General features: G+C 41.7%; 2 protein-coding genes across 2 annotated transcripts; both read right to left on the bottom strand.

Annotated features, from left to right (window-relative positions):
• Nucleotides 1–4,289: 4,289 nt before the first annotated feature.
• On the bottom strand, nt 4,290–6,839 carry gata1b (GATA binding protein 1b; the record flags this gene model as incomplete). The annotated part of the gene is made up of 5 exons (XM_080853411.1): nt 4,290–4,601; nt 4,888–5,013; nt 5,390–5,535; nt 5,850–6,362; nt 6,605–6,839. 5 exons carry the CDS (start codon nt 6,837–6,839, stop codon nt 4,290–4,292), a joined length of 1,332 nt encoding a protein of 443 aa, XP_080709537.1.
• A 3,357-nt stretch (nt 6,840–10,196) lies between these two features.
• On the bottom strand, nt 10,197–13,553 carry cdk20 (cyclin dependent kinase 20; the record flags this gene model as incomplete). The annotated part of the gene is made up of 8 exons (XM_080853684.1): nt 13,410–13,553; nt 12,987–13,100; nt 12,698–12,886; nt 12,420–12,541; nt 12,011–12,073; nt 11,704–11,827; nt 11,373–11,528; nt 10,197–10,379 (listed from the first exon to the last, which is right to left on the bottom strand). The coding sequence occupies exons 1-8, from the start codon at nt 13,482–13,484 to the stop codon at nt 10,197–10,199; spliced, it is 1,026 nt and encodes a 341-aa protein (XP_080709810.1). The 5' UTR covers nt 13,485–13,553.
• Nucleotides 13,554–13,968: the final 415 nt, after the last annotated feature.

The following is a 13,968-nucleotide window of genomic DNA, read 5'->3' as shown; positions in this document are numbered from 1 at the left end:
CTCACAACCTAACAGATAACGTATAGAAGTTGTACTAGCATTTGTATTCAAAGTTTATACTTTAAAGGTGCATTAAGGATTAATAGCTATTCGCTAAAGGTATGCTAGCAGCTAAAACTAACGAAATCTCTTGAAATGTGCTGACTTTGACATTATGACAAACTAATTACTCAACGACTGTCCTTACACAGTCAAACATCAATCATGTGCAACACAAGACTAAGCAAGACGGCAAATAATCTACTTACTAGATAGGCAGAAGGTAATCAAAGTCAGGTCGGCGGGCATCGGCAGGCAAAACTACAGAAGGCAGTTATATGTCTATGGACCCTGCTATGCCATTGGCACGGACGCAATTCTCCGTATTAAAAGTCATTGTAGCGCCCCAATTTTTTTTAAGCTGTTATTTTAAGGTTAAACTGCTTATCCTAACCCTAATCCTGAAGCATAATTGTTGCATATTGTGCCTTTAATCTACCAAAGTACTCACAGTTTAACAATACAACTTCCACAAGTTACAGATTATCTTTGACAACATTGGCGCCCTCATGTGATTGACAACACTGGCGCACACATGTGACATCGCACAGATAAATGACCATGTAGCTATTTGTTTTGTCTCTGTGAGAATGAGTAAGCTCTTTAGTGCGAGTCTCAACAACGTTTATAGTAGGCTAAGATCTTTAATAAGAGTCTCATGTGCGCCCGGGCCCCTGCCTCCATGCAATGCAGCGCGGAGTGCCAGATCGCGTCCTAGGTGAGGCGCGCCTCATTCACAAAGTGGAGCGTCTCGCCCAGGCGCGGAGTGCCAAATCGCGTCCTAGGTGAGGTGCGCCTCATTCACTAAGTGGAGAGTCTCGCCCAGGCGCGGAGTGCCAGATCGCGTCCCGGACCTTAGCTCTAATTGCGTATAAGGACATCACACGGCTTTCATCAAGTCACATTGTGTCAAGATGGCTAACGTTCAGTGCAACAACTCGATTCGCTCTTTGAAAGAACCTCCTTTAAGTCGGTGTACTGAAGATAAATTGACAAGGATCAAGACAGCTTTCTAAGTTTTCGACCACAACCCTGTTTTGTGAAAAAAATTGATTTAACATGAGAGTCAATGAGAGAGATCTGGGGTGATTTCCTTTTCGCCCCAAAAAGGGGCGGGCCATAAGAAGCAACACTTTGGCAAATTGACTGATTCGACAATGACATTCAGAGGCAGATCAGATGGTCTAGTGGTAGAATCTGGCAGAAAAAAAATCTCCTTCTGCCTAAACACTGGAGAAAGTAATTTGAGTATTTTAAATACAAAATTACTCCACTCTAAAGTATTTTGTTACAAATTACATTCGATTTTTTATCGGCCCTATCAAATACAAATTACAAAATACTCAAAAGCAAATTAACCAGTATTTCAAATACAAGTAATTGAAATACTGCCCATCTCTGGCTACACAGGACACACACACACAAACACACGCACACGCTAGCTGCACGCAGGCCTGAGGTCGCTATGAAATGTACACTCTGCATTTCACCCATCCCGGAATGTACTTCCTACAGGACCCTCCAGGAGCAGTGGGCAGCTTCTCAGCGCCCGGGGACCAAGTGAACTGTCGTCTCGGTCACAGACGGCCAGGAGAATGTTCTGTTTTGCATGTTTTTTCTGTTGGGGTTCTTATTGGAGGAAACCCCTTGTGAACACGGGGAGAACATGCAAACTCCACACAGAAGAGACAGCCCACCTGAGCCCTGAAGGTCTGAGGAGGACCTGCGCCCCAGAGCCAACAGCGCCCTATGCGGGAATCAAACCCATGACCTTCTTGCTGTGAGGCGGCAGTGCAAGCACCTGAGCCACCGTGTCCACGTTTTTGGTGGCCTGTCCCTGGCTAAAGCTGTCCCCAGAACGGTGAATTACAAACACACCTGAAACCCCTAAGAGAATGTACATTGAGATTGAGCCTAGAACTATACAAGCAAGTGGTAAGTAGAAGAGTAACAGTGATATGAAGCTTCTATAGCGAGCTGCTAGCCCCCTCTGTTGACCAAAACAAGCACAATGAGATGTCTGCCCATCTGCTATGCTGTCCAGTCTTTCTTAAGGGTTTCAGGTGTGTTTGTAATTCACCGTTCTGGGGACAGCTTAAGCCAGAGACAGGCCACCAAAAACGGGGACATCATTTGTCCCAAGCATTGTAGACCTCCGGAGCATCTCTCTGTGAAATTAGAAATTAGTGTAAAAAATGTCTGACTGCTGGATGGAACAAGCTGTTCAGAGAGGTTACCTAATAGTCAACACCAAAGCATTTAACTGTGGACTGAGACCATACATTAACCTACACCAGGAAAATGCTCCCTTCAAGAGGCAATATTACACAAAAAAGTATGCGTAAAAACATGCCATTCCAGATATATTCTTCACAGACGGTTGACAATAGTGTAACAGGGGAGTGTTTGTGTGTGCACATCTGGAGAGACTGGTGGTTTTCAAATGACAAATGACAGTGCACAGTCGGTTAGAGAAATGCAGGTCTCAAAATGTGTGTGTGTGTGTGTTTGTGTGTGTGTGTGTGTGTGTGTGTTAATGTGCATGGGAGGGAATCACTGAGGCCATGGGCACCAACGGATGGGTATGTGCGTTAGCTGGACGTGTCCTGTGGTTGCTAATCTCCCCGTGTCATTCGTTGCCATTTCCCTCACACATGGCCATTCAGCCCATTAGATAAATTGGGCTCACTCAGAACAGAGGAAGCGAAAAAAATAACAACATGACCAACTTGCCAATCTAAAATGCGTGGGAGTGCGGCCACGACATCACAAACAGGCTCCCATCTGTGCATCTCCCCTATCCTTTAGCACTTTTTTCTGAAAGTCCGGAAAACCATAAGCCTCCTGCGTTGCACAATGTGGCTCCAACATGGGGCTGAGGAGCAGAGCTATGTGGTCAACTGTGAAACAGATGGAGGCTAGGGGGGAGGGAGGGAGAGAGGCAGAGAGGAACAGTTATGAAGGAGTCGTGAAGATACATCTCCTGCTGTGTGTACACCATTATGCCAGTTTTCAGTACCTAAGTTCCAGTGAATCCAAAGGCCCCATTCCTTTGTCCAGTACTTCCTGTGCCCCAATCAGAAAAGAGCTGAGCCTGTCTGAAAGGTCAGAAAAGGTTATATATTTTCCTGTCTTGAAAAGTTTCTTCAGTTGCTGAGGCTGTTACTGTACTTGCTATGATCTACAAACCCTGCATATGGTGTCACATAAAGCTATTTTGTGGATCTCACATCTGTAAAGGGTGTATCAGAACCAAGCTGGGCTCTCTATACGGGAGAGTGGGCTCCACTCAGTTTTAATACACCCTGGTGCTAGGTGATGGCTGAAGTTAGTCATGCAAGTTTTTTTTTGCCAATGGGCACACCACCCGTGAAGAGGCCTCAACTATCTCATCCATTCTCAACCTCAGCTAATTTATTCACGTCAGGCACAATCTTAACCCATTAATATTGAACACTATATGGTGTACTGTGTTATAACACGGAGAATTGAACTGTGTCTGTTTCCTGGCAGCAAATATTGAGGCACTTGCAATTTATGAAGTACAGTTACCACAGACAGTATAAAAACTGTACAATACAGAAATGTGTTCTCTATTTGCAACATAATGGTTAATTATCAGTTTGAATTGAAAATATCAACTGTTTTAACTGATTATATATGAAATCTGTATCTACAACAGATTGCCGAGCTGGTTTGAGGAATGATTGGCTTTTTTAAATGAAAAAACAATTGTAAAACAGATCTAATCTAATGTTTTTTCTAACATTGTTGTAATGCCAGTACATAACGGCAAAAAAAGATTTGCATACTTCCTATGAAAGACTGAAAGAGTATATTCCACCTCCCACAGGCAATTGCATGATAGCCTTCAGGCCTAACCACGTCAAAATATTAGAGGCAGGAGGGGGATATAAATGTTTCTGTTACGTTGTCTACTCTGGATTGATAAGAATGGTTTACCACATTGACTACAACAATGACTTTTTATACAATCAAATCTTCATTAAAACCAGAATGCCTTTTACAAAACAAATCGTATTCATTATAATGTTGAATTCAAAAAGACAAAAGACCTCACATCACTGACACAATACTCATTTGCCACATTGAATTAAAAAGTTTTATTAATTTCGACAGCAGCCTTAAAAAAACAATATGACTGCACTGATATCTGATGCACATTTGTCAGTAAGGGTATATGCAAATATTAGAAACACATTACTATGCTTGGCTTCATTTTCATCAGATTAATATACCCTGGACTCTCCCATGAGTGTGGGAATCAGACTAGTGTTTGGATGGTACGGGTAGGGCAGGGAGACAGCAGGGTGTAGTGAAGGGGAAGAGGGGATGATGTGTGGTGAGTGGTTGTAGGAGAGGAAAGGAGCAGAGCCTGTAGGGTAAGAGTCTATGTGCTGCTCAGAGGAAGGGCCCCTGGATATGTGGGGGTAGAAGTCTGTCTCTGACAGGCAGCCTCTCTTGCCCTTCCTGCTCTTGCTGGACACTTTGCGGTTGCGTGTCTGGATACCATCCTTCTTCATGGTAAGAGGTCTATTCACCTGGTATAAGGAAAACCAGTTAAGTTTATATTTGTCATTTCTCCTCCTCCTTTACATCACATGCAGGTGGGGATCGTGACTGAACCTTAATTCAGTTCACATTAACAGATAAGTCAGATGCATAATTTCCCTCTGAAGATCTTACTTTTGTAATTGAGGGAGATAACGTCAATATTAAGCACCAGTTTATTTGTATTATGGTACAAGTAGAGAGCACGTTTTGTACTTTTCCTAAACATGGCCTTCTGAATTCAACATTCCTAAGTAAGAGAGTGAGGATGCTCACGTTGTGGAGTTTGAAGTATAGGCCACAGGCGTTGCACACTGGATCTCCACTGGCATTGCGTCTCCAGAGGGTTGTTGTGCTGGTGTGGCAGTTGGCACACTGAGTGCCCACCCTCTTACTAACAACCTTTAGAGATGAAAATTAATCAGTTACTACAGTACACAGGTACTACATTTATAGAACAACAACGATTTAAAATATTCTTTGTATACATGTATACATTTCTTTACATGGGTATCTTTTTTACATTACAACCTGGGAGACAACCAGAGCAGATACTAAGCTGATAACCAATAATGAGACTTTAATTTAAGGGTCCTAACTTTAAGCTTTTGGGGTGCCTTTATTGGAACAAACTGAAGAACCTAAAAAGGTGCTATTTTGTCCTGAGACTTAACAGTGTATGGATAATAATAACAAAGAATAAAAGAAATGCAGACTTTTTAGACCCATCAACAGTATGGCATGGTGTGAAAATCGTATTATCATTAAAGAACCTTACCAGTCTCTTCTTGGGCCGAATGAGAGGTCGATTCTGTCCATTCATTTTGTGGTATAGTCCACAGGCATTACAGAGGTAGTGGCCTGTACCATCTCGCCTCCAGAGTGGGGTGGCTGTGGCCCCACAGTTCACACACTCCCTTGCCTCTGTCACAGTACAGAACACAAATGGAATTCAAAATTCATGTGCGGTACACATTGTCCCTTTAGCACCTCAGTCACATCATAAATGCCTGATACAATTACATTAATTACTCAATGACTCAAAAGGCAATGCAACATAAAACACTTTGAGGGTACACGTATTATCGTTACATCTGTTCTGACACTTTTGGTGTATTGGTATTGTGTATCTTTTCTAATTAAGCTAATTCATTCTGCAGTGCCATGTTCTTACAGCATCAAGAAACTGTTGTGAAACCCTGTTTTGCACCAGAGAGACCTTCATTCAGTTGGCTTACCTGGCGGAAAGAATGCCATCTTGTTCCGTATTTTTGGGGAGAAGGAGGAGGGCAGGTAGATGCCAGCGGTGCTGTGGTCTTGTGGGGGAGGCACATATGCAGTGTAGTGTGTGGGAGTGTATGAGTGGGACTGTGGGGAGTGGCTGTAGCCCCCTCCCGCTGTGGGGCTGATCAAGTGGGGAGTGTGGAGACGGGTGGCCTCTTCACCCCCTTCATGAGGAGTCAGTCTCTCTCCCTTCACACACTCCTGGAGCCGGAGGTTCTCCTTGAAATCCTGGCCAGGGGCAAGGGGCTCCATCCTCAGTGACTTGAGGGAGGAGAGAGAGGCGACGTTGGGGAGGAAGGATGGGGAGAGGTGCTGGCTCGGGTGGAGGGAGCCTTTGGAGAAAGGGCTGCTGTGCCAGGAGGAGGAAGAGGAGTGTGGGGGATAAGAGGCAGTCGGGGGTTGCCCTGCCGAGCCATCTAACCAGGACATGTTATTCAGGAAGGAAGGGGAGGAGTACACCTGTCGAACTGTATGGGAAAAGATGAAAATGCAGGGAGACAACTATTTGTTGAGTATATAAATGTTTGAAAGCATATGAAGCAAGTCAAAAATCGTACTGTCATTTACATTGTTATTCTGTTCGCTTATAATAAATACCACTACAAGTACAGAGATCGAGAAGTTACATTTTTTATCTTGACATTTATGCACACATTAGTGTAAGTGTGCTTTGCAGTCATACCAGTGTTTGGGATTTATGATGACTGACCTGGACTGTGTCTGTATGATGGAGTGTGTCGACTGTGTGCTGAGCTGGTGAAGATGGATGGCAGCACACTGAGGTCAGTCTCCACACCAGAGCATGATGGCTCCTCTTCAGGTGGAGGCATAAAAGCAGACTCAGAGGAGAAGGCTGCCAAGGCTTCGGAGGGCAGGAATGCCGGGGACAACCAACGTGACTGCTCCATGGAGGCATCTATCACCGCTGCTGCACACTCAAACATGAATGCTGCTGAGACCGTGTGATTGACTGTTGAAATGGTAAAGTAACATTCAGCAAAAGGGCCATGGCTAATTCAGAGCATAGAATCATTTTTTTCCACAAATGCAGATGTTCCAACGGAATTTTCCATTCTTTGCGCATAATCAAAATCACAATCAGTTTCTCTCCTTTTGAATTTCATGGATGAAGGAAACACATTTTTCATAAATGTCTGTTATTGCCCCTTCATTTGCATATCTGCGCTAAGGTTAGAACCAACGGTCTGATCTGATGCAGAGGATAAGGAAATGTTCCTAGAGATGGGTACATAGGCAGATTGCAGGTGCCTGATTCAATAGAGTACAACTTAACTCTGGTGTTATGTGAAATCACTTACAGTTTACGCTACAAACAAAGTTATTAGCCTGGTGAAATACTTCAGTTAGTAATAAGTACTTCATTGGTATTATAAACATGAATGATGATTGCACTATGCACCATATTTCCATCTACACAAGGCTGTTATACATACATTCAGACTAAAGTTATCAGCATGGCGAAATACTGAAGATTTCAGTGTCGCTTGAGGGCTCTGAATGAGGCACTTTTCTTTGCCTGTTCTACTGCATTAGTATTGCGGAATGAATGATGATGGCACCATGTACAGTATTTCCATCTACACAGAGCTGTCATACCTACATTCAGACTTGTGCATCTGAAAATTCAAAACCCATGAGTTTTTTTTTTTTTTTTTTTTTAAATAAGTACAAATATTAAATTGATATCGACAACAATAATATTTTTTAAGGAACTTCTATAACTGGTTATTTTTTTTAAAACCTGAAAATATGCACCCAGCTATCAAACACTTCAGTGGTAGTGGATTATGGCAAGTACAGCAGTTAAGCCCTTACCTGTTTATGCAGTCTCGTATCTCTCTGAGGCAGATGTGGATTAGTAGAAGGAGGTGAGATACCATGTGGCACAGTGGGTGAGCGATAACTGGCAGCGAGTACCACTGCCTAAGGTTACAAACAGGGCACAAAGGGAGGGCTCACACACAGGGGCACAACTTTAGAAAACACTCTTTGAAAGACACACCTCCTGCACCAGTTATTCTCAGCATCAGGAAGCGCATGTCAGTGGCATCTCGCAGTGTTCAACATGTGCCAAAATTTCACTTTCTACTTTTAACACTTTAGAAAGTAGATGCAATGTCTTGGGGGTCTATACAGATTTGAGTCAAAGCTCTGTAAAACTTAACCAGTTAGACTCGACTTGCCTAGTTACTTACTCTCCTGCAGTTTAACCAATTGGACACAAAGCCACGTGCTGCACATTAAGCTGAGGACCTTATAATAAAAACGAATTATAATAATAAGATGGTATTGTTCTGCTTTCAAGGTTGGCTATAGATCAAATCTAGCAATTCAAGTACTTCATAGTCTAGTATTAAAGTTAGTTACAAAAATGCAAAAAATCATTTATAGGATTTACATTTAATTTCGTTCACTTTGCACACAAACAATTACGAACTCCTCACTGGAACGTGGATATTCATGAATGGCAGTTTGTGAGGTAGAAACATTTTTGAGCCACTAACTCTGGTATTTTAAAGTTAATTGAAGTCACTGCTTTATAAATTGGGTGAAAGTACTAGTCAGATGAAGGCAAGCAAAAGTAAAAACAATGCAAAGGAGATCGTTCAATATCACCCCAACTGAACCGAGCAAGTTGAGCAGAGAGCTTGAATGCAAATATGACAAACGCTGCAATCAAACTCAAAGATATGGCCTAATAGTGTCACAGGGACCCAGACAGTAAAGGACTGTGGACGTAATTTGTTAGGCAAAATAGACTGTTCTCCTTCCTTTGTCTATTCATTTCTCAGGGAAATTCGCCAGAAGTGTGGGTGTTGAGGGGGAAGAGGAACGGTGGCTGACATGGTGGTGTAGGATCAATGATGATTTTTGTAATTTAACATATAATGACATAAAGAAACCTTTGTTCAGTGTTTAGGCACATATACCCATAAAAGCTGTTATCATATACAGGTTTTGGAGTGCATATTATATTCCTGGTGGTAAGAAAGTAACGAAATATCAAAATTCCCCAAAAATATGCTCACATTTCCAAATGGCAAATAACTAATATATTTTTTTAATTCTCCTTTTGGTGCTACTTGAAGACTCTGAAGTGAAATAAGCCATGTACACCAAATGCACTCAGCCGGTAAGCACCTCCACATCAATGCTACACTTTCCACCTAGTGTCTGTGTTGCTTTGTACTGCTCTTCATTCATTGGTGACTTACCATGTTAAAATGATAAGGGATATTATGCTATTAATAGCCTCCAGTCTCTTCAGTGTTTGCATGCGTGAAGATATAAGTCGAGTGTTTCCTCTGTAGCTTTTCAACAACTCAGCCTTTGTTGGGTAATAGACAGTCCAAAATGGAGGAAGTGAAATTCACAATAGGGACAAGGCTGCAGCAACTTCTTTTTATGAGGTTATAGGGAAGAGACGAAGGTAGCAGAGTAGAGATGGGGTCTTTGTCCTGGCAGTACCAACTGCACAATGTTAAAACAAAGGATTGGCCAATAGTAAGGTAATAGATAATAAACCACTTTATTAATAAAACGACATATGCAAAGGCACAGAGAATGTCATAAGGTAAACCGCTATGTCAGGGAGGTTCAGATGACTGATGTTAGTTTGTAGTGGTATGCTTGGCTGAGGAGATAAAGGCAGTACAAGCAGATTAAACCTACCAACCCAACGGTAACACAATACTAGGGAAACCTTAACATAAGAGAACATAACTGAATTGAAAAATGTGCTTTATTGTTTAAGGCAAAGGTTCCAGTACATTTGTATTCATATTAACATTTACAATTATATCGTTTCATTAACATTAATACACACACACACAAAGTTATTTAAAATTCAGAATTTTGACTTTCTTAGGTTCCAGGATGGCTATTAACCTAAGGAAAACTTCCATGAATGAGTCTTATCTCCAATGTACACACCACATTTCATCCTCTTCCATCCAAAACCAGCTCCTCTTATCTCTAGTTCAAACACATGCCCCCACAGCACTTGACAGCACTTGTCTACTGGTGGGAAACTTTTCTTTCACCCCCTTCAGTTGCACTTGCCCTTTATAAACACTATTTCGGGACTCCTGAAATGTATTTGTTCATGAACAAATAGAGTTCGTTTAATGACCATCTATGGAACACATGTGACAAAGATCAGTTTCCAAGGGGCTTTTCTTTATGGTCATTGACATTATTACATGAATGAGGATAAATAAACCCAAGTGGCCAATAAAAAGAATGAATAAGTAGCATTTACCATGAGAGCATCACGATCATCACTGTGCATATCCCTCAATGAGTGCGGGATCTACCAAGCTTTCCTGTAGAGGGCGGTCTACAGAGAACTCGTGCGGGGGCTGCAGACGCTGGCGAGAGTGCTTCCCCCCGCGCTGGGGAATGGGTAGCTCGGAATGATGAGCGGGCATGGGGTCCGTGAAAAAGTAGGGATGCAGCAATGCCTGCAGACCGAAACAGTGGGGATGAAAAGGATGAAAAGCTCCTCGGACACATTTTGGTGACGGATATGTAGATACAATTGGGACAGAGATTAATTTATTCATTGTGTGATTTTAACGGAACTGTTTCTGTGAAACCTTCACCAGGTAAAGAGGTCGCACCTCTCCTCCTACTGGGCCTACCTAACTAAAATAGAATAACGATATACTGTACATAACTAAGCATAGGACTGCTTAACTTTTGTCAATGCAGATGCATTGATTTGGTTTATTTACTGAGCTTTATGGTTTTGATCTCTTTTTACAGTTAGATTATTGGGTCGTTGGCTTTGCCACACCATAGCCTCCACGTGTTGGGGTTAGTTATGCCCCACAGAGACACGGGGGCTTGCATGCAAACAAACCATCCTCTTTCCTAACCTGGCACCCTTATTGTACTCAAGCACATACTTTGAATTGGCCATCTATATAGCCACACAAGCAGAGAGGAAACTCAAAGCTCCCGCTTCACATTCTCTATTGTTTCAGACTCAATAATTCGGAACATATGAAGGCAGAATAAAGACACAGACTTTCACTATCCTTTACACCACACTTTGTGTGGTTCCCCTATGTGTTTAACTTAATTGAACTGTTGTTGTGTTAAATCGTTGATGCCTATCCAATCGAGTGAGATCACTAGTTTATTATTGGTGCTGTTAGGATAGTACCAACATTATCTTTGAATTGAAAGATTGAATTGATCGGAGTGGATCATATGCATGATATAGACTCGACGATTTTGGTTGAGTATGTAGGGGATTTTTTCTGTCGCAATTGGTTTACACATATTTAAAAGTGGTCGGGACAAAATGTAAAATGTCCCCCCGGTCCCCCCCGTAATCTACGCCTATGGTCAGATGATGGTGACAATTTACCTTAACAACCTGACAATTTACTTTAACAGACAATTTACTTTAACAAAGAAAACATGTGCATGGTAATGCACCCTCTGACCTGTCTTGCACTGATTCTCTGCTTTGATGGATAGACCAGGAACTTCTTGAGCAGGTCCACAGCCTGGGGAGAAGTGTCTGGAACAATCTCCTCCAGAGGGATGGGAGGGTTCTCCTTGAATGTGATCTTGTTGTAATCTGGCAGCTCAGTGATCTCCTGAACAACCAATACATTTAAATATGAAGGAGAATAGCGTGGAACAACGTTAGAGCATAAATCACATATTTTCAAGATATTTTTTGAAGATATTACGGTCAGCTGAGTCGCAGGACTTCTGTCCATGTTTTGTTACATCTGTGTAATTTCCTTTTTGGTTTAACTATCCACTCACCGGCCACACACGATGATTGGGGGTTCCAAGTACCCGCAGCACACAGCAAAGCTGCTCAATGTCATTTTCTCCAGGAAAAAGAGGGGAGTTGTTCAGAAGTTCCCCAAAAATGCAGCCGACTGCCCTAAAAACAGAAAGAACTCTTAGCTATAACATGGTTAAGGTGTGCTCTTCTGCTATCTACTGCCTGGTTAGGTGGATACAAACCTATGCACAGAATTACAGGACATATATAACCCGTTTCACTGAAGAAAAGTCCTGAAAATACAGCATCTTTAAGTAATACTAGTATAATTAAGAATCTCACCATAGGTCCACACCTTCGTCATATTTTCTGGCACCGTAAAGAAGTTCTGGTGCACGGTACCACCTAAAAACATCATGACAGATGGACACACATTGGAATAGGTGTAGCAGGAACGCAAAACACTGATGGCTTGACTTTACCACGTGCCCAATTGGGATAACCTAATGACCTTTTTCTGGAATACACTACAGCTGCAATACTGAGCATTGTGAGCTTATGAATTGTGAGCTTATTAATCAAACACAAGACCTGTCATTAAATAAATGCAACCACAAGCCCATGAAGGTGACCTTACATGTGCATGGTATACCAACAAAGTGGTCTACACCTTCAAGGAGGTTAACTCAAATTCAAGATATCTTCCTGTTATGGATGTTTCTTTGACTATACAGTCTCTGAAGGATGCTACCTGGTGGCCACTTGATGACTGTACAGCCTATCTCCCTCATTGGAGAAAAGTCTGGCCAGACCAAAGTCAGCAATCTTGAGATGCCCAGTGGAGCTTATCAAGAGGTTAGCTGGTTTTAGATCCTGGAGAGGCAAAATAAACAAAAAAAGAAAACAAAAATATGGTCACGATGAAAATTAATATGACATTCTAGTATACAATGTAGCAACAAAGGTGTTAATGACCAATTCATTTATACACAAACAATACATTTAAGTCTGAACCCAAATGGGCCTTACACGGTGCATGATGGAGTTTTCATGACAGAAGGCCACCCCTTTCAGTAACATCATCATGTAACCTTTGACCTGCGATTCAGTCAGTGGCCTCTGAGAATTTCGGATGACTTCTGACAGGTCTGACAGCATGTACTCAAACACAAGCACGAAGCCTGTGCCGTGAGGGAAGACATCCTTCAGCTTCACAACCTGAAAAATGGTAGAATTCAAACGCTGTTGCTAGGGAGGCTACATCACACAACTAAGATAATTCGTTGTATTATTAAGTTTGATTAGTGAGTCTACTTACATACTGATTATCCTCTATTTCTTGGAGAGCTTTGATTTCTCTTAGTGCTTGATTAGGAATCCCATCCTCGAGCTTCCTTAAGGCAACCTTTTTCAATGCCACGGTCTCCCCTGTCTGAAAAAAAATGCCCCGCGAGTTACAATACCATATCTTACGTTAAGTTAAGTTAGATACATTATATCTTACGGGGAACTATGACACAATTGTGAATATGTGCCCAAGTCGCAAATCACTGAACGTTAGCTAGCTACAGATCATAAACAATGTTATTTGAGTTGCTAACCAACGTTAGTCATCCAAAAATGTGAAATCAGGCATTTAATCCTACACTATACATATATTGCAGACAAGTATCGTTAAACACGCAAGAAAGTTAGCATCACATCTTAGCTAGCATAGGATAACATTAGCAAATTGACTGACCTCGATGTGTTTCGCTTTGAAAACAATGCCGTGGGCTCCCTCGCCAATTCTACCCAAAATACTGTATTGATCCATTGATCAAAGAGGTACATTTAGGAAGTAAAAAGGAAACAAGATAGCAATTCAGCCTTATAACAAACGCATTACGAGGTACGTTCCTCAGCCAACGCCAGGCACCGTCATGCCTGTTTCTATGGATACTCCACAGTAGACCATAGGCAGGCCTAAAAACTAAATGGATAGTTTTGATTGGTCCTTCTGATCTTCACTGCCTTCAACGCCCTCTGTTTACTAATAAGAATTTCACATGGTCATTATAAAACTCTAACATGTATTAAATTAAACTAAAGTTAAGAGTTTAAGAACTCAATTTTATTCATTCTGAAATGAACCGCTCCAATTTCTGGCCTGATGGTTATACTACAGATAGGAAATATAAAGGAGAAAAGGAGTGATCTTTGCATTCAATAAGTAAAAAAAATACAAATACAAATACATAATGCTTTCACCTAACTTAGCATTTAACTTAAATCCTTACTAAGTGAAGAAGCACATAAAG

This window comes from Sprattus sprattus, assembly GCF_963457725.1.
Source record: "Sprattus sprattus genome assembly, chromosome: 16".
Classification (NCBI taxonomy): Eukaryota; Metazoa; Chordata; class Actinopteri; order Clupeiformes; family Clupeidae; genus Sprattus; species Sprattus sprattus.
Note: the sequence above shows the minus strand (reverse complement) of the source record. Positions and strands in the feature narration are given on the sequence as shown.